Here is a 27,747-nt window from a genome sequence, read left to right as displayed (position 1 = left end):
CTTTATGGAGTCCATGTTGAATCATTATTATCATTTTAATACAGTTGGCACTACCAGACGGAGTCTGCCTTGTTCATACAATCTCTACATTAAAACAAAAGAAAAAATTGTTGTTTGATAATTTCATGCAATTATTAATGGTATCAACACAAACATTCAGAACGCACAGCACAACACACGTTTACTTGCTAGCATTTTTATACAAATAGTAAAAAGAGAGCTTGTATCTGAAGGAAACAAATACCGTATCACATTGCCAGATATATGTTTAGATACTGAAGAAAAAACTATTCTCAGAGGTTTAAAGAAACATGTCTGTAAAGAATATCACTGAATTGAATGTTCAAACTTTCCATTAAAAAGCTTTCATCAACTCGGATGTAAAAAAAGAGAAGTTTAAACAGCCGTTTCAGTAATCACATACAGTACCAGTCAAAAGTTTGGACACACATACTCATTCCAGTTTTTCTTTATTTTTAATATTGTCTACATTGTAAAATAATAGTGAAGACATCTAAACTATGAAATAACACATATGGAATCACGTGGTAACATAAAAGGGTTAAACCAATCAAAATGTATTTTATATTTGAGATTCTTCAAAGTAGCCACACTTTGCCTTGATGACAGCTTTGCACACTCTTGGCATTCTCTCAACCAACATCATGAGGTAGTCACCTGGAATGCATTTAAGGTGTGCCTTGTTAAAAGTTAATTTGTGGAATGTCTTTCCTTCTTAAAGAGTTTGAGCCAATCAGTTGTGTTATAACAAGGTAGGGGGGTAGCCCTATTTGGTGAATGACCAAGTCCATATTATGGCAAGAACAGCTCAAATATGCAAAAAGAAATGACAGTCCATCATTACTTTAAGACATGAAGGTCAGTCAATCCGGGACATTTTAAGAACTTTGAAAGTTTCTTTAAGTGTAGTCACAAAAACCATCAAGCGCTATGATGAAACTGGCTCTCATGAGGACCGCCACAGGAAAGGAAGACCCAGAGTTACCTCTGCTACAGAGGATAAGTTCATTAGAGTTACCAGCCTCAGAAATTGGAGCCCTAATACATGCTTCACAGAGTTTAAGTAACAGACACATCTCAACATCAAGTGTTCAGAGGAGACTACGTGAATCAGGCCTTCATGGTCGAATTGCTGCAAAGAAATCACTACTAAAGAACACCAATAAGAAGAAGAGACTTGCTTTGGGGAACGAAAAGCAGCTCAGCATATTTGGGAACTCCTTCAAGACTGTTTGAAAAGCATTCCAGGTGAAGCTGGTTGAGAGAATGCCAAGCGTGTGCAAAGCTGTCATCAAGGCAAAGTGTGGCTGCTTTGAAGAATCTCAAATATAAAATATATTTTGATTTGTTTAACCCTTTTTTTGGTTACTACATGATTCCATTTGTGTTATTTCATAGTTTTCATGTCTTCACTATTATTCTACAATGTAGAAAATATTAAAAATAAATAAAAACCCTTGAATGAGTAGGTGTGTCCAAACCTTTGACTGGTACTGTACAATAATATAAAGATTTCTAAGCGATATAGCCAAACCAATGAACCTCAGAATCAAAATCAACATGAAATAAACAACAAAAATAAAAACATTCAGATACACAGGTGGTAATATCTCATGGTAAGCAGCTCAGTTAGCCAGCACACCTACCCTACCCAGCCCACCACAAACCATTGAACATAACACTTGGATTTCAAGTTCCAAAAGAACCACACAATATTTTGTTGTTTTTTCCTTCATTTTTAAAAACCCAACACAACCTGAAGACTTGGTTGATTGGTTGTCCATCATGTTTTTGGGTGGATAACCACACTTATCTTCTGTTGTAATCTGACTACACAGATGAATCCATCAAACATGCTGCACACCCCTTAACCTCTGTAAATGGTAACGTGTTACTCTGTGGTTTTTAATTGCACTCTTTAGGTGCCATTGTAGAGAAAGGGGCACTAGTACTTCACCAAGCCCTCCTGTTAGAAGATGTCTACATATTGAACGTCCTCGTTCATGTCCCAAGATGAGCAGACCAAATAAACCACATCCTGTTTACAGGATGGCACAGAAGAACTTCTTCTCCCTAAAAGGGTTTTCGGATGCGGGCACCGGCGATAGGAGCGGGTCTTCTTTGGCATGGGCTTCACAGTATGACATTAAGTCTGCTGCTGCTTTGGACACCTGTAATGAAAGAGAGCAGGACACACACACACACACACACACACACACACACACACACACACACACACACACACACACACACACACACACACACACACACACACACACACACACACACACACACACACACACACACACACACACACACACACACACACACACACACACACACACACCCACAGTTTGAGTTAGATTCCACACAACAGATTGGTTGGTACTTTTACATGAACTCACAGACTAAAGTGCTAATAAAAAACCTGTTGTTACTATATTATCACAATGTTACAATGTCTTCCATGCTGTAATGTAAAGGGCAAGTGATGCCTCCTATTTCGGTAAGGTTGCTATATCTTTTTGGGCAGGGATGCTACAGGTTTCTCCTATATCTGTTACGTCCGTTATCCTCTTAGCCAGTGATGTAGGCCTAATTTCTCACCTTTATCCTGTCGATGTTGGCCTCCATCTTCAGCTGCTCTACCAGTTTCCTGGCCTGGGCGATGCTTGCTGTGTTGTTGGATGCCATGATAGGGCTTCTGAGCTAGGCCTTGTGTAGTCTGTCTGTCTGTCTGTGGTGGGGAGAGAGAATACAGTTTTGGTTCCTAATGAATCCAAATACATACAGGCACTAGAGATAAAATCCTATTCAAGGGAGAAGATCTTAGTTGGCACGCTGACAATACAAAAGAGTATACTGAAGGAGAGATTCATCCACACACACACACCGCAGACACACACAGACATATTATTTATGGTGGCAGTTGCTAGGCAGCACATGACAGTGAGGGGGTGGGACAAAAAGATAGTGTGAAGAGAGAGAGACCGAGGGGACATTGCTTTGTCCATTGTTAGGTTTGCAGCCAGTACTAATGTTATTTGGTGTGTGCTTCAAGGAACTGCAATTATGTGCTGACCATAGGGATGGCGTGTGTGTCATAGGGTCATAAAACAGGTTTACCCTCCAGTCTGCTTGGTGGTGCATGTGAGAGAATTTAGTAACAGCCATCCCTGCTCACTGTGTTGGTCGTATCATAAATCAATGTACAGTAGTCTGTCTCTGGTGTATGGTGTGTGTGTAGGATACACAAGTTGTCCTCTCAGTCAGCATTGCTAAGCAATAAATTAGTACTACTCCCCTGCTGTAGTAGTTTCAGGTAGCAGTCTGATTCCTTCTATCAGGCTGTGTCCCAATAGCACGTTATTACCCACACAGCGCACTACTTTTGACCATGGTAAAGAGTAATGCGCTGTATAGGGAATAGGGAGCTGAACTTATGAAACATGAACAGGCTGCATTATTGCCACCATTAAACATCAATAGGAATCTGATGACAAAGACACAGCTTGATCATCTCTATTTACAATATTCACAGTGATGATCATCCGACTCATCAGTTGACACAGTGCTGATCCCCTGACAGTGACCTTATTACACCAAAGGTTACATCCAGGATACTTTGAAGGTCAAATTCAAAAAGTGCCCCAATTACATGTTGCTGTGTGTGTATGGTGTGTGTGTGTGTCACTGACTGGCCTTCCCCAGTGCTTAATCCCATCAGGGTCTCCTACCACTCTGCCCCATGACGCAGCAGGGTAGGGCTCACCGTGGGATCAGATGAGTCGGTGTGTTGTTAAAGACTTATCTCAGATCTCTGCGTGGTGTTGGAACATCAATATTGATGTCCCACAGTGGCACACCACAGCGCCACACCTGTCCATCTCACTGTGGCACACCTGTCCATGTGGATGCCTTAGGGACAGCCCTGTAGGGGGGCCAGTTTCCACTGCTGATGCAGCATGGCCGCACCCTGTCCCTGATCTGCCTCAACCACAGGGTCCAGCCCAAACCAGTTACCACAGACTGTAGTGTTTTTGCTGACATTGCTGTAGTATTTACTAGTGTTTTTTTGCGGATAATACTGTAGTATTTACAAAAGTATGATCAAGTATAATATAACATTCTAAGTACTACACATGATCGAGGGATACTAAAGTGTGTAGTATTGAATTCTACAGTATACTACAGTTTACCACAGAATTACATAGTAATACTGTAGCATTCTACAGTAAACTGTAGTATTTTTTCATGTGGGTTGAAGGATATCGCCGCTGAGCGTAATTCTTCAGACCCTGTCGAGAAGTTGAGTACTAAACCGGACAGTTTTTGCTTTTGAGTAGAAATTTCTCTGTCTCTGTTGGTAGCCAGTGTCACTGCTAGCTATTGAGACTCTGTTAGCCACTCTGTTAGCCAATGCTGCAAGGCTACCTTACCTGCAACATAGTAGCATTGCTAGCTCCCTAGTCTCGTTCACCCGTTGTGTTACTACGGGAGCACTCTTTCTGAAGGCTAACTCGGTCACTCGGTTTCCTTCAGCCAGCACTGAGCTAGCCACGGCACACCTTCACCATGACCCTTACAAAAACAAGATTGCCATTTGGAAACTGCAGTAAAAGTGCAGTAACTGCAATCGACTGGTATTTTGGATGTATTATTTTGGACGTATTTTGGATGCAGTAATTGCAGAATAACTGTAGTTAGACTTCACTTTAACTGCATTTATACTGCATTGTACTACAGTTAAACTGCACTCTGACTGCAATCTTTTTTCGTAAGGGGAAGCAGCTGCTAGCTAGAATACGCTAGGTGGGACTAGCTGGGACTCTTTATGACTAAAGAGGCGTCATGCATAGCTTTCATTTTTACCCATAAGAGTAGAGGTAAAATGTCTCTATTCACAGCACTTATGACCAATTTTCTACTCTGAGGCATTTTGTGGATACAGCTCCAGGTCAGAAGAGGAAGCTGAAACGTGCATCTATCTCGATAGCCCTTCTTGCCTCCGCGACAGTTGAGGCTCAGCTCTCAGTAAACGAGCCCAGTTAGGGCAACGTCATGGATAGACTTGACTAGTGTCAGTGGAAGGCGAGTTAAGGGATGAAGAGGATGACAATGGAATTAATCTCATGGAGTTCCTCGAGATAGTCCATAACTCCTGCGCTGACGACCCCATTCTCCCGCCCTCTCAGGCCCACACACCTGATGGCCCGAGAGCAGTGGAGCTGCCCCTCCTCCAGTGGAGTTTGGGCTCCTTCATGTCTGCAAGTGGATTGCTGCCTGACTCAACATCGAGTGGCCGTCTTCTGTAGGGGATCAGGTCTTTAAGTGACCTGAACGATGGGAAGCGACTCCAGTCCCATACAGCCCGATACAGGAACTGCTTCCCGCAGTACCAGCTTGCCTCAGTGAAAATAAGAGCTTGTGGAATAAACCCCTCACTCGCAGGATTCTTGCTAAGCTTACCCCGGAGCTGGACATGCACAATATAAAAGAATCCGGGTTAGGCAACACTCCCATGGTGGAGCTGTCACTGGCTCGACACTTCAGCCCCTTTCGTTGTTTTACTAACAACACCAGCGCTTCACTCCCTAGGAAAGCGGAGCACTTTACTGCCTCCGTTTTTCAGAGAACGTGCAAGGCCCTCAACGTGACCTCTTTATTGTTGGCTTATTTTATGAGTTACTGGAGGAGGTGAGGAAGCAACTGAACTAGGAGACCCTAGACCCAGATGCTTTGGAAGAGATCTGTTTGATTACAGACCTGAGCCTCCATTCGTCCTGTAGTGCCATCCAAGGCTGTGGTTGTACCATGAGCCTAGCGGTGGTGGGAGAAAGGGCACTTTGGCTGAGGTTATCCAGCTTAACCGACAAAGGGAGAATTGACCTCCTGGATGCCCCAGTTGTTTAGGCCCACTGTCGCTTCAATGTGGCAGAAGTGTGACATGTGCAAAAAGGAGTTGAAGCCTTCAATTTCTGCTTGCCCCACAGACTTGGGCACCGTGGCAGCCCATTGGCTTCTGCAGCTCGCGCCAGCCTCACAGCTGGGAGGGGGAAACAAGCTGGCCTTGGGGGACTGAGGTCCCTGGCGATGCTGCAGTCTGCCAAGACTCAGGCACTGAACCAGGCCAAACCTATAGGGAAGCAGTCTTACGCTGCAGCCACAGCAAGGATCTGCCCCCTACCCCTCCTATGGGATGTGTGAAGTGCAGCAAGGCCTGCAGCTCTCTGCCCTACCCTCTCTCTTCGGGATTCTGAGGGGCGTTTTCTTTTCTCCACTTGGCGAAGACGACTTAGCTCTGTTATGGAGAACACTCTCCATTGAGCTAGAAATCAGTCAGTATTGTTGTTCCTTACTTTAGTTTCTGGGTCTCAGGGAAAAGACGGGGGGACCGCACCCTCACAGGCGTCAGAACCCTAGACAGCTATCTTCTGGTACTCCCGAGCCCACAAAGCTTTGGCTTTTCCTCGTCATGTTTTTACAGCGATTGGTTCACGCAACTGGGCCGCTGCCTGCTCTACCTCCCCGTCGCACGTGTGGCTGAGTAAGCGTCTTTGCTCATGACAACCCTCCTCCATGGAACGGGGCCAAGATATACCAGTTATGTAACTGTCCTTCAGATATATTGCCCGACGTCATGCATCATGGCGCTGGTTGCTCTTTCCCGAGAAAGCCTGCTTCCCGTATCTTTCCAGATTGTCTTACTGTAGCCTGGTAGAAGCCACGATCCAATAGGGGAGACCCTATCCCATAACATGGTGACCACATGCTTTCCTTGCTCCTCTTCGAGCCCTCGATGACAAGTGATTTCCCGGTCAGCAGTTACAACCCTGCCTACGACCAGTCCTGGCAGCTATTGTTATGCAGGGCGTATATCCTACAGAGAAAAAGCAATTCTCCATCCTCACCCAGATGCTTTAGCTTTCGGGGCACAGGCAGAAGAAAAAAACGAAAGACAGGCCCGAGACTCTTGGAAAAGAGTGCCAGCTGCTTATGCACACTCTGGTTTTACAGTTGGTGCATTTTTGTCGTGGAGATGTTGTGTGACTTGTTGTGTGACTATACAGATTGTTCCTCCCCACAATCAGTTGTCCACGTCCTGTGTCCTTTTGGACGGAGAGAAGGTTAATCTCGTTAAGGTCCCTTAACTCATCTGCCTGTAGCCTAATCGTTGTCCAGTACGTGCGGTTCGCATCTACTTGAATTATAAGAAAGCTAGAGCAAGGGTGTCATGCTCTTTGCTCATTGGGAAACCACCCTCAGAAGAGGGCCTTTTCGACTGTATCCTGCCTGATCCTTGGGACCATTATATTGATTAATAATGGCAAGGGAAGGGCTGTCTCCTACAGAGGAGTTGACCTCTTGGGCAATGTGTTTGGGACAAGTCTCATTATACTGAGATTTATTAGGGTTTCCCTCACTTTGTTATATGTTTTTTCCCGATGGGCTTTCTGCAGCTTCTTGGTGTGAACTCCCTCTGAGGGTTACTGATGTTGGGACTTCCCTGGCTTCAGAGAGCATGTTTCTTGTGATATGGGAGTTGGCCATATCACCACATGTGATACATCAAAACGATTATTTGAAAGAGAACTCAAGGTTACGTAACCCTGGGTTGCGTAACCCTGGCTCTCTGATTTGTAGTCAATTTTGACAGTAGAGTAAATGTTTCTGACTCATACCGAGGCCACATAGACTGTTTGAAAAGTCGTTTTTTAGGGGCAGTTGCTCTTTAATGCACATTGTCCTCAATCTGAGAAGACAAACTGCAGAGCAGGGATTCACTTTTGACAGGTTAAGATAATTCAGATATCCCTCAATTATTTTAGCTACATATACAGTTGAAGTCGGAAGTTTAAATACACGTTAGCCAAATACATTTAAGCTCAGTTTTTCACAATTCCTGGCATTTAATCCTAGTAAAAGTTCCCTATTTTAGGTCAGTTAGGATTACCACATATTTTAAGAATGTGAAATGTCAGAATAATGTCAGAATCACATTCCCAGTGGGTCAGAAGCTTACATACACTCAATTGGTATTTGGTAGCATTGCCTTTAAATAGTTTAACTTGGGTCAAATGTTTCAGATAGCCTTCTGCAAGCTTCCCACATTAAGTTGGGTGAATTTTGACCCATTCCTCCTGACAGAGCTGGTGTAACTGAGTCAGGTTTGTAAGGCCTCCTTGCTTGCACATGCTTTTTCAGTTCTGCCCACAAATGTTCTATATGATTGAGGTCAGGGCTTTGTGATGGCCACTCTAATACTTTGACTTTGTTGTCCTTAAGCCAATTTGCCACAACCTTGGAAGTATGCTTGGGGTCATTGTCCATTTAGAAGACCCATTTGTGACCAAGCTTTAACTTCCTGACTGATGTCTTGAGATGTTGCTTCAATATATCCACATAATTTTCCATCCTCATGATGCCATCTATTTTTGGAAATGCACCCGTCCCTGCTGTAGCAAAGCACCCCCACAACATGATGCTGCCACCCCCGTGCTTCACGGTTGGGATGGTGTTCTTTGGCTTGCAAGCCTCCCCCTTTTTCCTCCAAACGTAACAATGGTCATTATGGCCAAACAGTTCTATTTTTGTTTCATCAGACCAGAGGACATTTCTCCAAAAAGTACGATCTTTGTCCCCATGTGCAGTTGCAAACCATAGTCTGGCTTTTTTATGGCAGTTTTGGAGCAGTGGCTTCTTCCTTGCTGAGCGGCCTTTCAGGTTACGTCGATATAGGACTTGTTTTACTGTGGATATACTGTAGATAATTTTGTACCTGTTTCCTCCAGCATCTTCACGGGGTCCTTTGTTGTTCTCCTGGGATTGATTTGCACTTTTCACACCAAAGTGCGTTCATCTCTAGGAGACAGAACGTGTCTCCTTCCTGAGCGGTATGACGGCTGCGTGGTGTTTATTCACAATTACTGCCACATCAAGGGAAGTACTGGATGTATTGGATGTGAGGGAGTCTATAGTTTTAGCAGGGGCTGTAACATTCTTTTTTTATTGTGTTTGTAACAAAGTCCATGTGCCCCAAATGGCACCACATAAGGTTCTGGTCAAAAATAGTGCACTATAAAGGGAATAAGGTGCCATTTGGGAGGCAGCCCATGCACTGAAGTATGTCTGTGACAGGGACAAGGACCGGACTTCAGTATGTCTGCTGAGTAAGCTGCAGCCACAGCATGCTGAGGTGGTGCTGTGTGGGTCAGCTGGTCAGCTACCTCCCTATCATGCTTTATTCAGTCTGGTTCTACCACCGAACACAGTGTACCTGAGGTAACATACACAAATATATGTAATTTAGCAGATGCTTTTATCCCAAGTGAGTTACAGTTATGCATGCTGCATGCATCTAATGTATGGGTGGTCCCAGGTGACCATTTTCTTTGCCCCCCCCCCCCCCCCCCTGGTTACTGTTGCAATCTTGGACATTTTCTAGGGAAGCCCAATTCTCCATTCAACCACTGCCGAAATTCCCTCACAATGATCTAACACAATGAAATTAAACACAGACTTCCCTTGCTAATCATGAAACTCATGGGTATGTTGCAAGGGCATAGGCACAGGCTCACTGAGGAGCCAGGCCCACCCAATCAGATTGAGCAAAAACACCTTTTTTTAACTATTAAATGTTTTCTATGCTCTTTACTTGTCAGTGTTCCAAACGGGGCATTATTTATATTTTTACCTAAACATGGAAATATCATCAGATAGATTTCATAGCAAGCAGTGCACTGGGTTAGTGAGATGTGATGAAATATCACAGAACAGATGAACTGGAATGACATTCATTCTCACGGGATGGGTTGCCAAAAATAACTAACTGAAAGCCACAACCCCAATAATCCATGAATGTGACTATATTGAGGCTTCTATGACTGTATTGTGCTTCTGTGGCTAAATGCACCACGGCACTGCCTATTGCATTTGTTCCTTTAGTTTACAAGACAGCTCATAATCCAATGCCTTATCACAGTCAACAAACCTATATTTTAGCTTTAATTTGCTTTAAAAATGCTACATTTTCTCTCAGCCTCATTGCAAAATGTGTACTGTAGAATAGCAAGAGATTAGCTATAAAAATTTACATTTACCTCTCTGCCCCATGACATAATGTGTAGAATTGCAGGAAAATAGCTTTAAAACAGCAACATTTTCTCTTAACCTCATGGCAAAATGTGTAGAATAGCATGAGATAAGCTATAAAACTGCAAATGTTTCTATTTGCCCCATGGCAAAATGTGTAAAATTAAAGGAAGTTAGATGCCCTCACTGGCTTTCATGTGTTTGAAACAGAGCTTGTCCGAGGTGTCGGACTCGACAACAGTTGCTATCCATTGGAGTGCTGTGATTGATCTCTCAAAATGATGGGTGGGGCTGAGCGAAGGGTCAAAGGCAAAGGTGTATAAAGATGTCAGAATTGACCCTTCACTAAGCCCTGCCCACGAATTTTGGGCAACCAATCGCAGCGCTCCAATGCATATCAACTACTGTTGAGTACGGCACCTCTGACAAGCTAACTTTTAAACCGCATGAAGCCAAAAAATAAATGTTTAAATGGCTTAATAATTGAACACCAGAAGTACTTACTACTGTGCACCAGAAGTAGTTACTACTATGGTTCCTGAAATGCAGAGTCCGTAAATCCAAAATTATACTTTTTTTTACATTGTTAGCTAGCTCAGCTGATTAGCTGACTACCTCTACCAGTCTCATTGACCATCAAATGTTTTTTTTAATGCTAGCTATCTAGACTAGCTATTAATATAACTTGTTTTCTCAAAAGGTATGTTAGCAAGTTAAGTTAATAATGTTATGAATACAACTCTCATCTGCTATCGACATCAAGATACGATTTGAGAGCACTAGTTAGCTCCAAAAGTAGCTTTACTGCATACTAGTTAGTTCCAAAAATAGCTTTACTGCATACTGACAGTGAATTCAGACCCATTCAGTGGCTAGCTACAAACATAATTTTACCAGGTTCCCATAAAGCAATTGTAATGAGATTCCACCACAACATACCCAAGAGTTTCCTGATTAGCAAGCGGTAGTATGTGTTTAAATCAAATCAAAACACACACACACACACACACACACACACACACACACACACACACACACACACACACACACACACACACACACACACACACACACACACACACACACACACACACACACACACACACACAGCGGGGCAGTGTGAGAGGAAGGTGACTCAGAATGGCGATGGAACCCACTCATAGAGTAGACTAGAGCGTGCGAAGCTATGATACAGTACATCTCAATGGTGCCAACAGAAGGGGGGCGGGCAACAACCACTGCACCAAGGGTCACATTGATTGGTTGGGTGGGCCGTTCTACCATGTGCCCCTTGAATAGTGTGATGGAAATTTTAATGTTTGTGTTTTTCTTATAACTCATTTCTGTGTTCTATTCATGTGCTGTTCTATAAACCAATTTCTGTGTTCATGCAAGTGGCTGACTGATCAAATATATAAATATAAATATAACTTGTCTGTGTATAGCCGTATATAAGACAACTGCTGGGACTGCCCAGGGAAAGCTTCTTGATCGACATGTGTACTATGGTGCATTGAGTTGGATGGAACCTCTCCAGCGTGCTGAAAAATAAAGGATGATTCATTTAAGATTGACTTTGTGTCCCAGTGTGAGAATTTCCATGACAACAGTAAATACTACAATACTAGAACAAGCGAATATATGAATTGAACACTACAATGGAATATTGAAATAGGAATACTAGAGTACTTAAAGCGGCAATCAGCAGTTGAAACAATGACACATCGTTCACCCTTCTACTGTCTCTGTAGGAAGCTGAGGGATGGGGCTGTAGAAATGTAACCACTGTCAAATTCATAGACAGATCTATGGATTTAAGGAGTGACCATCCAGGACATCACGTTTTGAGGTTATACAGTATTTGTTTGCGTTTACTTCGTTTACAAACAGTGGAGTAAAACAAACGTATGGGTGCTGATGGGGTACGACAGTTGATCTAAGATCATGAGGCTATATTCTTAAGCTATAAGTTATATTCTTCAAGAATCAATGGGTCCATATCATTCATTTCTAAGTCCAAAATGGATGCACTATAGAGCAACTGCTGATTGCCTCCTTTAAACTGCTCCTATTTTATGATTTTAAGACTGTAACCAATCTCACTATTTATCTTATGTGTATATTATTTGGATGGTTGTCACACATTTGAATGAATGTTGTTTTTATTGTTGTAACCCTGACTGCACTACACATTTCCCAATCAAGGACAATAAAGATATCGATTGATTGAATACTGAATATATTAATTTAATACCCAGGTGGTAAGGGTAGGTAAAACATAACATCTGCCATGCTGATCCTCAACACGGGTGTCCATCAGGGGTGAGCGCTTAGTCTCCTCCGGTACTCCCTGTTCACACACGACTGGGGAGGGAGTTTTTCCTAGCCACCGTGCTTCTTCACCTGCATTGCTTGCTGTTTGGGGTTTCAAGGCTGGGTTTCTGTGCAGCATTTTGTGACATCAGCTGATGTAAGAAGGGCTTTATAAATACACTTGATTGATTGATTGATTGACTGCGTGTCTATCATGACATTTTCTGATGACATGACGTTGGTAGGCCTGATCACCGACAACGTTGAGACAGTCTATAGGGACGAGGTCAGAGACCTGGCAGTGTGGTGCCAGGAAAACAACCTCTCCCTCAATGTGAGCTAGACAAAAGAGCTGATGGTGGACTGCAGGAAAAGGCGGGCTGAGCACGCCCCCATTCACATCAACGGGGCTGTAGTGGAGCGGGTCATGGTCCAAACACACCAGGACAGTTGTGAAGAGGGCACGACAACACCTATTCCCCCCAGAAGACTGAAAAGATTTGGCATGGGTCCCCAGATCCTCAAAAAGATCTACAGCTGCAACAACTGCTCGCCATCCGACCACAAGGTGCTACAGTGGGTAGGGCATATGGCCCAGTACATCACTGGGGCCAAGCTTCCTGCCATCCAAGACCTCTATACCAGGCGGTGCCAAAAAATTGTCAAAGACTCCAGCCACCCTAGTCATAGACTGTTCTCTCTGCTGCCGCACGGCAAGCTGTACTGGAGCTCTAAGTGTAGGTTTAAAAGGCTCCTTAACAGCTTCTACTCCCAAGCCATTAGACTGCTAAACAGTTAATTAAATGGCTACCCGGACTATTTGCATTGTCCCCCTTTTTACGCTGCTGCTACTCACGGTTTATTATCTATGCATAGTCACTTTACCCCTACTTACATGTACATATTACCTCAATTACTTCGACTAACCTGTACATTGCACATTGAAACGATACAAATTGGTGGAAACACACATTCTTTCCCATTGACCCCCGTTGTAAAAGAGCCAACTTCTTCAACAAACATGCCGGAAAGCTTCTGTGTTGTTCAATTTACATGTAAAAAGGTCCAAAATCCCGACCGACGGTTCGCAATGTTCCCACATAGGGAAATAGAGCATACGAGAAGAGCCCAGTGGCTTCAGGCTAATCGGCGTGGGAGAGTGGGAAATGTGGGGAACCGGTGTCCAATTAGGCTACATGTGTGTGGAAAACATTTCATCACAGGTAAGACATTTAACTTGTTTAGTAAAGTCTGTTTGTTTGTGTTGCTGGTCTTGGCTAGCTTAATGTGCTGGTCTTGGCTAGCTTAATGTCCGGTTGGTACAGTACCTAGCTAGCACTCACTCACTCACATGGCTGCTAGCACTTTCATGAAAAGGGGCATGAGGGCAATGTTGAAAAGTAATCTTTGGACATATTGTACTTTTCTTAAATGGAGTTTTGTAATTGATGAAAACAAGCAGACAAGAAGAAAATTGCATTTGAAAAAGGTTAAGCTTTTACTGTGGCCTACTGTAGGTATCCACAGGTTGTTTTCCCCACAGGCGGGCGGGGCTGCAACATTTTTTCTAAGGCCGACTGGGACTATACTATACTAAAAACGCTAGAATTAGTGAATACTACAACGGTAATTATTTCAGAGAGGTAACACAGAGTTGTATGTATTCATATTTGTGAGCAGGGTGTTATAATCTGTAACCTGGCTGGAACACTATATAATAATAATCTGTTCTCATCTGGGTCCCCTCTGTGGAGGCCATATGCCTGCCCTTCTCCATGTTGGCCCCTGATGGGTGTCAGGAAGACCAGCACTGTGAGGGTGAGGTCCCCGGGGGCCACGTCATATGTTGGACCAACGGAAGGTTACTGATTAAGGGCTCTGTTCGAAAGTTCTGAGTTACAGCATGATGGAAATTTAATGGCAAATGTTTAGTGGAGACTGCAGTCATGGTAAACTCTGCATTTGTCGGCTCAATTGGTAATTTCCGACAAATGCTACTATCGCGTAATGCTTCAGCAATACAGATTAAATAAAGCCATCCAAGGTTTGTTTTAGAGAAGCGAGTCATTCTTGACTTTTAAAGGTAATATACACTTCAGCCAACATTTGCGACGTCTACTATGAATGTGATCTTCGTGAACATCGGGAAGAATGCCTTTAAAAGATGCATTTAAGACAGACCAATGCGCTTCCCTACAACTCGCCTTGGATTGAATCCCGGACTTAGTCTTCCAAATGAACATGAGAATGTAATTTAAGTTACCCCACTTATTGAAATAGGGCAGAAACTACATGACAAGGGCTTCATTGACAAAACTCTGAACAACTCTCAAATAATGCTATAATGGGGCCACAATATCATAATGTTCAATGCTCATGGGAGATGTCAAAACAGGCCATACTATCATCAGCCAGTTGATAGATACCCGAGTCACTTGTTGAAGGTTTCTGCAGTGTATCAGGGAATGTAGGTCTTATGGAAACAATTCAATTGGGAATGGCTGAACACTACAATATAGTTTAGTGTACAGTGCATTCGGAAAGTATTCAGACCCCTTGACTTTTTACACATTTTGTTACGTTACAGCCTTATTCACAAATGTATTAAATAAAAATACATCTTCATCAATCTACACACAATAACCCATAATGTCAAAGAGAAAACACGTTGTTAGAAATTTGGGCAAATCTATGAAATATAAAAACAGAAATACCTTATTAACATAAGTATTCAGGCCCTTTGCTATGACAATCAAAATTGAGCTCAGGTGTATCCTGTTTCCATTGATCATACTTGAGATGTTTCTACAACTTGATTGGACTCCACCTGTGGTAAAATCAATTGATTGGACATGACTTGGAAAAACACACACCTGCCTATATAAGGTCCCACAGTTGACAGTGCATGTCAGAGCAAAAACCAAGCCATGAGGTCGAAGGAATTATCCGTAGAGCTCCAAGACAGGATTGTGTTGAGGCACAGCTCAGGGGAAGGTTACAAAAAAAAATCAGCAGTTTTAAAGGTCCCCAAGAACACAGGGGCCTCCATCATTCCATCAAGTTTGGAACCACCAAGACCCTTCCAAGAGCTGGCCGCCCAGCCAAACTGAGCAATCGTGAGCTCCAGAGTTCCTCTGTGGAGATAGGAGAATCTTCCAGAAGGACAACCATCTCTGCATCACTTCACCAATCAGGCCTTTATGGTAGAGTGGCCAGAAGGAAGCCACTCCTCAGTAAAAGGCACATGACAGTCTGCTTGGAGTTTGCCAAAAGGCACCTAAAGACTCTGAGACCATAAGAAACAAGATTTTCTGGTCTGATGAAACCAAGATTGAACTCTTTGGCCTGAATTCCAAGCGTCACGTCTGGAGGAAACCTGGTACCATCCCTACGGTGAAGCATGGTGTTGGCAGCATCATGCTGTGCGGATGTTTTTCAGTGGCAAGGATTGAGAGACAGGATCGAGGGAAAGATGAACGGCGCAAAGTACAGAGAGATCCCTGATGAAAACCTGTTGCTGAGCGCTCAGGACCTCGGACTGGGGCAAAGGTTTACTTTCCAACAGGACAACGACCCTAAGCACACAGCCAAGACAACGTTGGAGTGGCTTCGGAATGAGTCTCTGAATGTCCTTGAGTGGCCCAGCCAGAGCCCGGACCTGAACCCAATCGAACATCTCTGGAGAGATTTGAAAATAGCTGTGCAGCGACACTGACAGAGCTTGAGAGGATCTGCAGAGCAGAATGGGAGAAACTCTCCATGTACACAGGTGTGCCAAGATTGTAGCATCATACCCAGGAAGACTCTAGGCTGTGATTGCTTCCAAAGGTGCTTCAACAAAGTACTGAGTAGAGGGTCTGAATACTTATGCAAATGTATTATTTCAAATTTGTATTTTTTTTTAAATAAATGTGCAAAATCTTCTAAAAACCAATTTTTGCTTTGTCATTATGGGGTTATTGTGTGTAGATTAATGAGGGGGAAATGATGTAATACATTTTAGAATAAGGCTGTAGCGTAACAAAGTTTGGAAAAAGTCAAGGGGCTGAATACTTTCCGAATGCGCCGTATAGTCTACTTGGTATTGAATTGTTTGAATAGACAACTGCCAGATTCTGAAATAATAATTTGTACCAGAGGACTCATGATCTTGTGCCGTATATATCAAGAGTCTTAGAGTAGGAGTATTGAACTGGGATCAGTAACCCCCTGTTCGTGTATTCATTGTGATCTAAAAGGCCAAACTGATCCTAAATCAGCATTCCTACTCTGAGAAACGTGATACATATGTCCCTGAACCTAATCTTTTAATAGGACTAGATAGAGGATGAATGGATGGAGTCTTGGCTATCAGTGTCTAGACTGTTAACACTCTTGAACCCTGTCCTATCTGCTGTCCAAAATACCACTCTGAAATGTTACACATGGTGTCAACATGCTGATAACGATGACATTCTATTATACAGTGATAACGTGGGACATTCTAAATGGGCCTCAAAGACCTTAAGTGTGTCCCAAATTGTGTATAGTGCACTATTTCTGACTAAACCCTCCTACACCTTGGGTGTGCCCCAAATGGCACCATATGGCAAATTGCACCCTATTCCCGATAATGCTCCCTATAGGGCAGCACTACTGCCTTAATGGTCCTGGTCAAAAGTAGTACACAATATAGGGAATAGGGTGCCATTTGCGACGCAGACCTTATCTCTCTCCGCTGACCCCTTTGTGAACAGCTCTCAAGCACTTATCATTGGCACAACTTTTAAAAACGTTCATAGTTGAGAACACAATAAGTATAAGTACAGAACAAAGTGTTAGTACAGTGCAGTATGTGTAAGATGGGATCTCCCTCAGTTTCGCACTGTAACATTACAAGACTCACAGACACATTCATTCTTCATGCACACGTTCTAATATCCCGGGCTCGCCCATTTCTCAATGTGCATTGTGGCACAGACGCTCTCAGGCAGGCAGGCTCTACAGCCTGCTCTTTTCTGTGTTCTCCGTCTTACATTGTCTGCTCACTCCGCCGCACACTGTCCTGGTGTCCTCCTGGCCTGCAGTTCTGTCAGAACTCTGGTTCAGCCCTACTCTGTAGAGAGAGTGAGAGAGAGCAGAGTACAGTCATTCAGAACAGCACAGCATAGAAAAAGTACAGAGATAGTAAAGTACAGACACTGACTGCATGCTTCTTCCTTCCATCAGAGGCCTGCTGTATCCCAGTTAAATTATATGGAGGCCTGTGTAGCTTCTCTTGTCTGGTCACTTACACCATATACAGTACTGAAGGGTTCTCTCTCCCCCTCTCTCTTCCCTCCCTCCCTCCCTCCCTCCCTCCCTCCCTCCCTCCCTCCCTCCCTCCCTCCCTCCCTCCCTCCCTCCCTCCCCCCAGTGGATCCATTCTTCTTCATGCATCTGTGAGTTGGTTTTCTGCTGCCTCTGTTAAATGGGGCAATTACTCTACAAGAACAGATCTGCAGCGGAAGGGAATCCCACCACCGCAAATCATCTCCTAACACAATGTTAAAGCAACTAAACCTTGTTTGTACCTTCCACTAACATGCACCCTTTGTCCTGATCTTTTCCACATACTGATTGTGCCCACATTTTCAGAAATGTTTACACATGGTATTAAAGTGTGTCTCATATTCGTCCACTGTGTCCGCATTGTGACCACTTGTAAGATATCCAGACACAATGCGTTCCTGACTACCTCCGGATGTGCTCAGAAAATATCTGATCAGAATCAGATCACAATGTGTCTTTTAATCGTTTACACCTGTCTACAAATGTGGGCACAATCAGAAGATCAGGACAAATGACACATGTTAGAACCAGGCTTCTGTGGTCCTGGGGTGGTCATGGGGTCTGCATCATGTGTCCATGTCACTTCCTTCCAGTGTGGTTAAACTCCACTCATAACAAATGGGCTGGAAGATGCTGTCATCCATCATCCATTTCTATCACTGTCTATTTTGTCTTTACTCTCGCAATTACTCTCTTCTTTCCTCTCATGTCTCCCAGTCTCTTCTAATAAAATTACTTATTGAAGAGCTACTGAACACGCCAATTGGCACGTGTGTTTTTCTGTTGCTTGTTTGAAAAATTACATTTCAGTCTTGGAGGTATGTTTCCTAACCAATTCTGCGGTTAGTGATGTTAATGATGTTTGTCCCCCATGAGACACTGTAGATGTGGAAGCCTATTTAACTTCCCAGAAGTTAAAATCTCCAGAATGAGCCAGAATAAGCCAACAAAAATCTGTAATTCATTTGGAGGTTTTTGCTGAGGATGTGTTTGTTGTGCAATTTTTCATCTATAAAGGTGTTTGGTGCAGTATTTCTCAAGTTTAAAAAAATGTGCGAAGTGTGTTGTCTGATATAAACAAAGTCGGAGCTGCAAGGCAGGTCTGTCTCACTGCGCTATTGGATAGAGAGCAATCACCGCAGCTGTTCACACCATGTTAGTGGGCAAATGGACATTGTCAAATCAAAGCCCAACCTTCGAGACGCACAGATGTTCCAAACTTCGTTTTAGATGACACTGACTTTACGACCAAAATGATCCTATTTACACTTTGTAGTCAATGATCAAATCAAACTGTATTTGTCACACGTGCCGAATACAACAGGTGTAGTAGACCTTACAGTGGAATGCTTACTTTACAAGCCCTTAACCAACACTGCAGTTTTAAGAAAAATGTTGACACTAGAATGACTGTTTCTGAATTATATCGATGCCACATGTGCCGTTTTCAAAGGGATTAGTTGCTTTTTTAAAAGACGTCGCTTTTTAAATCTGTGTTTCAATGAAGCTCCCCTGCCTGATTTCACACCCTGGGCTTCGCAGCATGGGGCAGAGGTGAGGAACTCTGTGTGTGTGTGTGTGTGTGTGTGTGTGTGTAGAAGGCCTGGGACATTAGAAGGGATGGGAGGGAAAGAGAGAAGGCTGGGACACAGGAGAGCAGAGGAGCAGGAGAGGGAACTGGATCACTAGTCATGATGCCCCTTGTACATCCTTCTTAGTCCAGATTCTACTACTCTGCTCTGCCCGGGAGCATGACTCAACCATGATGACGGCGTGCACAAACAGTAACAGGAAAAAGAGTGTGCTTGCTTCAGAATAATTACTGTAAGTGAGAAGTATGTGGAATATTCAGAGTGGTCTTGCTCACCAAGAACAATAATAACAACAACATGATCAATTCTGCTACCTCCACTAGTGCTGTATACAGTCTGTAGTGCTTGTGCTGTTCAGTATTAGTCCCAGACATCACATTTCTGATTTCTACCCAGTCTTGTGATGATGTTGATATGGGTGTGTTCCAATGACACCCTATTCCCTATATGGCCTATATGGCCAAAACCCTATGGGCACTGTTGAAAAGTACTGCGCTACATAGGGAATAGGGTTCCATTTGAGACACCATTTTAGTCTCTATGATGCTCCAGCTGAACATTAGTGCATAAATAGATCCTGTCCTATAGTGTCTCCATCAAAGTCAGACTACCACCCCCCACCACCATTAGATTACCCCAGACATCTGTGCCCTCCCCTGGCCTCAGCAGGCACTGCTCTGCCCAGCCTGACTACGTGGGCTCCAAGGTTTAGGGGGGAGGGGAGAGGGCAGTGACCCAGGAAATGATGCCTTCCCTGGGATCCGAGGAGACAGCAGGCAGGGCCCTGCCTCCAGGGTATGGAGATACTGTGGTTATTTTAGGTTATTATTATCAACTGGTCTAGGGCCTGCCTCACGAATAGGATTGTAATGGTGAAGGGACAGAGAGACAGAGGACTAATTCTAGATCAGGTGCTAGAGAAAGCATGAGAGTGACCAAGGAGGGTAGAGATGCAGATAGCTTTGAGTATGTGCACATTTGGATTATAATCTTTATTATAGATTCTATACTAATAGATTGACTGAAGTATTTTAAAAATCCATTAGTGGGGTGTAGTGTGTAGATGCGTTCCTTTGTCTCTGGATGGCACTGACTGATGGACTTCACATGAAGTGCACTACTTTTTGACCAGCGTCCTATGGGGAATAGGCTGCTATGGGCGCTGGTGCTATGGGCCCTGGTCCAAAGTAGTGCACTAAGTAGGGATTAGAGTGCCATTTGGGACACAACCCTGGTACAGGGTTCTACAGGGGCCATGTGCCTTCTATCAGGGAGCCGTGTTGGGGATGATGCACATTGCACAATTATCAGGGCTCAGAGAGTTTTGAGTGAGAATTTCACCTGTTCCCTACATAGTGCACTACATTTGACCAGGGCCCATAGGGGTCATATACCTTTATCCAAATGAATCCAGCCCTGCATGTTGCTGATAGCTAGTTTCCATTAGACAGATGTGTAGTTTCTTACCATCAAAATGACCTGCAAGCCACTTTTTCAGTAGTTTAAATCTGTCATGGCCAATGTTGCCATCGAATGCGTATAACCACTGGCGTACCACGCAGCCCCCGCAAGGCTGGGGGGCCTAAAGGCTTTTTTTGTGTGTTGGAAGTCCCAGATAGCATATGAACAAGTCATAAGCCAACAATGTGTAGAAGTACAGGAAATTAGCTGTAAAACTGCAACATTTTCTCTCAGCCTCATGGCAAAATATGTACACTAGTGAGTGGAATGTTACGTTGCTCCGGTTGAGGAGGAATAAACATAGTTTCCTCTGGCATCAATCAGCCAGCCAACAATAACACTGTCTGACTCACTCCGCTAGACTGTTAACAATAATGTCTGAATCCCAAATGGCACCCTATTCCCTATACACCACACTATTTATGGGTCCGGGTCAAAAGTAGTGCACTAAATAGGGAATAGGCTTCCATTTGGGACACAGCCAATTTTACAAACATTCAGGCTTGTTTAGAGTGTGCAGGACTGGAGTATGCTCTTAATGTTTCAGTACATAAACTAACCATGCTGTCCAGATAGATATGGAGGCGCTGCACAGAGGGAATCATAAAACTAGTACTAAAGCTTGTTAAAACTACGAGGCCTGACAAAAAGACTGCAAGGCACATACATACCATTGGCTGTTTGATAACTTGGAGAAAAAAAGATGGAAGGGAAGCGCTGCTAGGATACAATATAGATCTTTGTAGTGTCATAAAAAAACAGCAGGACCAAGGCACATTGTTATGGCATGTTCAAGAAAAACTGGTTTGGCATGGCCTTTCTTTTCAAACATAGCCTTTGACCAAGATACAACTATAAAAGTGCAATATACTGTACAATTTCACTTGTGCAATGGTAAGTATGAGGTCAAATGTGTCCTTTAAAGGTTATAAAAGGGCTGTCCGTATATCTTCCCGGTAACAGTTTGCTCACCATTTATTTATCATTACATTTTTGTATGCTAGTTATTCACAAATGTATTTTTATTTCCTTAAATATACTGTGTTGTGTGATTATTCTTTTACCAGGTACTGTTGGAATGTCCATCTTTTTGTGAGAAATTACACTGGTCACTCAAAACGTTGATGAAGTATTTATAAATTTATAAAGCATAAATAGCGCTCACTTTAGATTAGGGGCTGCAAAAATACTTTACTAATGATTAGTATCTAACTCCCCGGACAGGGAGTCTGATTGACTGCAGACCTCCAACCCTAACCCATAGGTACAGTATGCGAGGCTACAGTTATTATTATTATTTTTCACCTTTATTTAATCAGGAAAAGCCCATTGAGAAACAGGGTCTCTTTTGCAAGGGAGACCTGGCCAAGAAGGCTGCACTTGGCAATACATTACAAAATGAATAACGCACGAGGGGGTGTGATATATGGCCAATATACTATGGCTGTTCTTATCCACGACGCATCGTGGAGTCCCTGGATACAGCCCTTAGCCGTGGTATATTGGCCATATACCACAAACCCCCGAGGTGCCTTATTGCTATTATAAACTGGTCACCAATATAATTAGAGCAGTAAAAATACATGTTTTGTCATACCCGTGGTATAAAGTCTAATATACCATGCCTGCCAGCCAATCAGCATCCAGAGTTCGAATCACCCAGTTTATAATGTAAAACATATTATACAATCATCCACACAATCCAGCCTATCGGAAACATTTCAAATCAAATCAAATTTTATTGGACACATACACATGGCTAGCAGATGTTAATATGAGTGTAGCGAAATGCTTGTGCTTCTAGTTCCGACAGTGCAGTAATATCTAACAAGTAATCTAACAATTCCCCAACAACTACCTATTACACACAAATCTCAAGGAGTGAATGAGAATATGTACATGTAAATATATGGCTGAGCGATGGCCGAGGGGCATAACCGAGGTGCAATAGATAGTATAAAATTCAGTATATACATATATGAGTAGGGTAAGATATGTAAACATTATTAAAGTGGCAATAGTTAAAGTGACTAGTGAACCATTTATTAAAGTGGCCAGTGATTGGGTCTCAGTGTAGGCAGCAGCCTATCTGAGTTAGTGATTGCTATGTAGCAGTCTGATGGCCTTGAGATAGAATCTGTTTTTCAGTCTCTCGGTCCCAGCTTTGATGCACCTGTACTGACCTTGCCTTCTGGATGGTAGCGGTGTGAACAGGCAGTGGCTCGGGTGGTTGTTGTCCTTGATGATCTTTTTGGCCTTCCTGTGACATCAGGTGCTGTAGGTGTCATGGAGGGCAGGTAGTCTGCCCCGGTGATGCCTTGTGCAGACCCCACCACCCTCGGGAGAGCCTTGCGGTTGAGGGCAATGCAGTTGCCGTACCAGGCTGTGATACAGCCCGACAGAATGTTCTCAATTGTGCATCTGTAAAAGTTTGGCAGGGTTTTGGGTGACAAGCAAAATTTCTTCAGCCTCCTGAGGTTGAAGAGGCACTGTTGCGCCTTCTTCACCACACTGTCTGTGTGGGTGGATCATTTCAGTTTGTCTGTGATGTGTAGGAACTTAAAACTTTCTACCTTCTCCACTGCTGTCCCTTCAATGTGGATAGGGGGTGCTCCCTCTGCTGTTTCCTGAAGTCCACAATCATCTCCTTTGTTTTGTTGATGTTGAGTGAGAGGTTGGTTTCCTGACACCACACTCTGAGTGCCCTCACCTCCTCCCTGTAGACTGTCTCGTCGTTGTTGGTAATCAAGCCACCTACTTTTGTGTCGTCTGCAAACTTGATGATATAGTTGGAGGCGTGCATGGCTATGCAGTTGTGGTTGAACAGGGAGTACAGGAGGGGGCTGAGCACGCACCCTTGTGGGGCCCCAGTGTTGAGAGTCGGCGAAGTGGAGATGTTGTTTCCTACTTTCACCACCTGGGGGCGGCCCGTCAGAAAGTCCAGGACCCAATTGCACAGGGCAGGGTTGAGACCCAGGGCCTCCAGCTTGATGATGAGCGTGGAGGGTACTATGGTGTTGAATGTTTAGCTGTGGTCAATGAACAGCATTCTGTAGGTATTCCTCTTGTTCAGATGGGATAGGGCAGTGTACAGTGCGATGGCAATTGCATCATCTGTGAACCTGTTGGGGCGGTATGTAAACTGAAGTGGGTCTAGGGTGGCCGGTAAGGTTGAGGTGAAATGATCCTTGACTAGTCTTTCAAAGCACTTCATAATGACAGAAGCGAGTGCTACGGGGCGGTAGTTACTTAGTTAAGTTACCTTTGCCTTCTATGGTACAGGTTCAATGGTGGCCATCTTGAAGCATGTGGGGACAGCAGACTGGGATAGGTAGTGATTGATATGTCCGTAAACACACCAGCCAGCTGGTCTGCGCATGCTCTGAGGACGCGGCTAGGGATGCCGTCTGGGCCAGCAGGGTTAACACGTTTAAATGTTTTACTCACGTCAGCCACGGAGAAGGGGGGGGGACACAGTCCTTGTTAGTGGGCTGCGATGGTGGCACTGTATGATCCTCAAAGCGGGCAAAGATGGTGTTTAGTTTGTCTGGAAGCGTGAAGTCGGTGTCCGTGACGAGGCTGGTTTTCTTTTTGTAGTCCGTGATTTCCTGTAGACCCTGCCACATCTTGTGTCTGAGCCGTTGAATTGCGATTTCACTTTGTCCCTGTACCGGCATTTCGTGGTCTGATTGCCTTGCGGAGGGAATAACTATACTGTTTATATTCAGCCATATTCCCAGACCTCTTTCCATGGTTAAATGCGGTGGTTTGCGCCTTCAGTTTTGAGCGAATGCCACCATCCGCGGTTTCTGGTTATGGTAAGTTTTAATAGTCACAGTGGGTACAACATTTACAATGCACTTCTTAATAAACTCACTCACCGAGTCAGCGTAAAGATCAATGTTGTTCTCTGAGGCTGACCAGAACATATCCCAGTCCGGGTGATCAAAACAATGTTGAAGCGTGGATTCCGATTGGTCAGACCAACGTTGAATGGTTCTAGTCAGTGGTACATCCTGTTTGAGGGTCTGCCTATAAGACGGTAGGAGCAAGATGGCATCATGGTCGGATTTGCCGAAGGGAGGGCGGGGGAGGGCTTTGTATACATTGCGGAATTTTAGAGTAGCAGTGATCGAGTGCATTACCCCCGCGAGTACTACAATCAAGATGCTGATAGAATTTAGGTAGCCTTGTTCTCAAATTTGCTTTGTTAAAAACTCCAGCTACAATAAATGCAGCCTCAGAACATATGGTTCCCAGTTTACATAGAGTACAGTGATGTTCCTGAGGGCCGTCATGGTGTCTGCTTGAGGGGGAATGTACACAGCTGTGACGATAACTGACGAGAATTCTCTTGGGAGGTAATATGGCCGGCATTTGGTTGTAAGGAATTCTAGGTTGGGTGAGCAGAAGGACTTGAGTTCCTGTACGTTGTTATGAGTCATTAATCATGAGTCGTTAATCATTTACACTCCTCCTGAAGAGTGTTTTGCACCAGAGTTTTAATCTAGGTGAGCAATACTTAGTAGACTAGACAATTCCTCTGCTGCACAAGAACCCTATGGGACACAGACAAAACAACAAGAGTGCAGTAATATAAAGTGTGACACTCAGTCTTGGCCTCTATACTGTACCCTCTCCACTTGTTACTGTAACCAGAACTAGGCCACTGACTCAGTAGTCTTTTAGAAGGAGCCACTGGGAATGGAAGGCAACAATGAGCATTTAATGAAAAGAGAGAAAAAGTAACAAACAGAAATTATTAGTCTTTTGTCAAAGTCAAGGCCTTTTGTCTCCCTACATTTGTATTCTTTCACTCTATCTCTCTATCATGCACACAGAGCGTGAATTACGGTGGCCCACGTGGGTCTCAGACCCCTGAATGAGACATGAGAACCACTAAATGCAACAAAGTCCAACTTTGGGGTTGTCTAAATAATGGTAATTTGTTGTTTATAAAAGCTTAATCTAAATAAAATGAAGGCTCCCACCTCTGTGTCATGGTTTAAACCATTTTTTCCCCATGTCGCTGCACAGTCATTGGTCTGTACTTATCATTCTGGGAAAGCCCCATATCTTAGACCCTTTTCAAGTGTCCCAATTTTTCTTTCTACAACAACGTCCTTTTGTCAGCAAGACACATCAATTACTTCAGGCTACAAGAGTCTAGACCCAATGACAATTATCGAATGTCATTACACTTTTTGGTGTTTTGTAACAGATGTCTCTTTCCATTTATCAGGTAGCCTACTTTTTGAAGTCATTTGTTCGACAAGAAGATTAAAACATCACGACTGGTTGTATTCATGCCAAATGAAAAGGTAACACACTTTTATTACAGTTAAATGACAGGTCTTTACTATTAGGGCTATAGGCGGCCGCCTGAAAAAATATTGAGAGCCCCCGAACTTCACTGTATAATTTGCACTCTGTGTATACACACTTACACACACAGTCCATTGTTGCCTTTTCTCATAGTGGGTAGCTATGGAGTCTGTTGACATTTAGTGTGCCATTGTTTCAGTCTCAACATGAATGTGTATCAAACAATATGTGGCCTTGCAGCCGGTCCAGCACTGCAAAACATGCCAGCTCGGCGCTCCCTCTCCCCCTCCCCCCACACACACATACACACGCTCGCACACACACACACACGTCCCTTCTCCAACATGTCGGTTCTGTTCTGGTTCACAACAAGAGCTGAGCACCCCGGAACGGAGTGGTAGCATAATTCTGGCCCTCGATTTATAGTGTGCCTCTATAATGCGAGGACTGAAAACACTAATCTATCTTAGCAGTGGCGGTGAGACCATTTTCACATGCTCACCACACAGGGCTAACAGATACTGAGATACAGATGTATTAAGTGAGAGCCTTATAATGGAAGCACACTTAACATGGCTGACTGGGGATGTGAGAGTGTGAACGTGTGTGTTTTGTGTGTGTGTGTGTGTGTGGGCGCGTGCGTGTGCATCTATACATCTGAATGTGCGTGAATGTCTGTTTGTATCTGCATCTGTAGCTCATCAGTGTGTGCTTATATTTCCCAACAGTACTGAATGGCCACTGCCTTCTGAATAGGAACGACCAGAGAACCCACGGGAGGGTTGAGGGATTCCTCTTCCATTCTCAGCTGCCCCCCCCCCATCCTCTCTCGTTCTCTCTCTCGCAGCATCTCTCGTCCAGTCCTCTCCCTTCCCCCCAACCTCAACCTCAACTCTCCCCATCTCTCACCCCCCACCTCATGCTAATTTTCCCCTAACCAGATGCTCCTCATTTCTCTCCCTCCTACAACAGACCTGTCCAATGTGACAGGAAAAGGAGGAATAGGAAAAGAGGAAAGGATTCCATTCTCTCATTCCCTCACTCTCTCAAACACACAGAGATCAGAAATCCAAAGAGAGCAAATTATAAACACACCCCAGAGAGAGAGAGATACAGAGGCTTTAGCCTCCCTAATCTAGAAGGAGGAAGAGAAGGGGATTCCATGATGTAGAGACCAGGGAACAGAACACAGGCATCTTTCTCTCCCCTACAGCACTGACACAACCACTGACTGTAAATCAACACACGCACACGCACACAAACAGACCAACGTCTCCTCTAAAGCACACCCTCCCTAATAAGCCATTGTCTTACAACCAAACAAAGTGAAAGACAACAAAAAATGGTTAGAAAATGGTGGAAATGTGTGTCTTACCTCTGTAATGTGTGTGCTGCTCCCCTAGTGTCGCCAGAGACATGCAGTCTGGTGGAGTAGTATCCACACGCTTACTGACTCTCCCTCTCACATACACACACACACACTCACACAGTCAGGCAGGCTAGCAGGAAGGCAGGAAGGCAGGCAGGCAGGCGGGCTCATACACACACACTCTCTCACTGTGCTGTGCTGTGGCTCCCTCTCTCCTGCTCTGCTCTGGCTGCTCTCTCTTGCTGATCCAGCTGACATACGCCC

The 27,747-nt window shown here is 44.0% G+C and overlaps 1 protein-coding gene across 2 annotated transcripts; it reads right to left on the bottom strand.

Moving 5' to 3' along the window:
* Nucleotides 1–16: 16 nt before the first annotated feature.
* Nucleotides 17–27,747, bottom strand: gbg2 (Guanine nucleotide-binding protein GI/GS/GO gamma-2 subunit). Of its 2 annotated transcripts, NM_001165104.1 has the most exon segments (5): nt 19–439; nt 1,703–2,192; nt 2,629–2,758; nt 17,442–17,521; nt 27,490–27,710. In NM_001165104.1, coding segments are annotated over 2 exon segments (216 nt in total). In that variant the 5' UTR covers nt 2,716–2,758; nt 17,442–17,521; nt 27,490–27,710; the 3' UTR covers nt 19–439; nt 1,703–2,063.

Source organism: Oncorhynchus mykiss, chromosome 19, assembly GCF_057628025.1.
Source record: "Oncorhynchus mykiss isolate SJ-2025 chromosome 19, ASM5762802v1, whole genome shotgun sequence".
Lineage (NCBI taxonomy): Eukaryota > Metazoa > Chordata > Actinopteri > Salmoniformes > Salmonidae > Oncorhynchus > Oncorhynchus mykiss.
This window is presented reverse-complemented; position numbering and strand designations above follow the sequence as displayed.

Bases quoted from the DNA above. Each gene is read 5' to 3' on its own strand.
- gbg2 (XM_021573136.3), bottom strand. From the start codon at position 2,715: ATGGCATCCAACAACACAGCAAGCATCGCCCAGGCCAGGAAACTGGTA. The intron at 2,193-2,628 runs GTGAGAAATTAG...CTTTCATTACAG, and splicing joins CCAACATCGACAGGATAAAG to GTGTCCAAAGCAGCAGCAGA.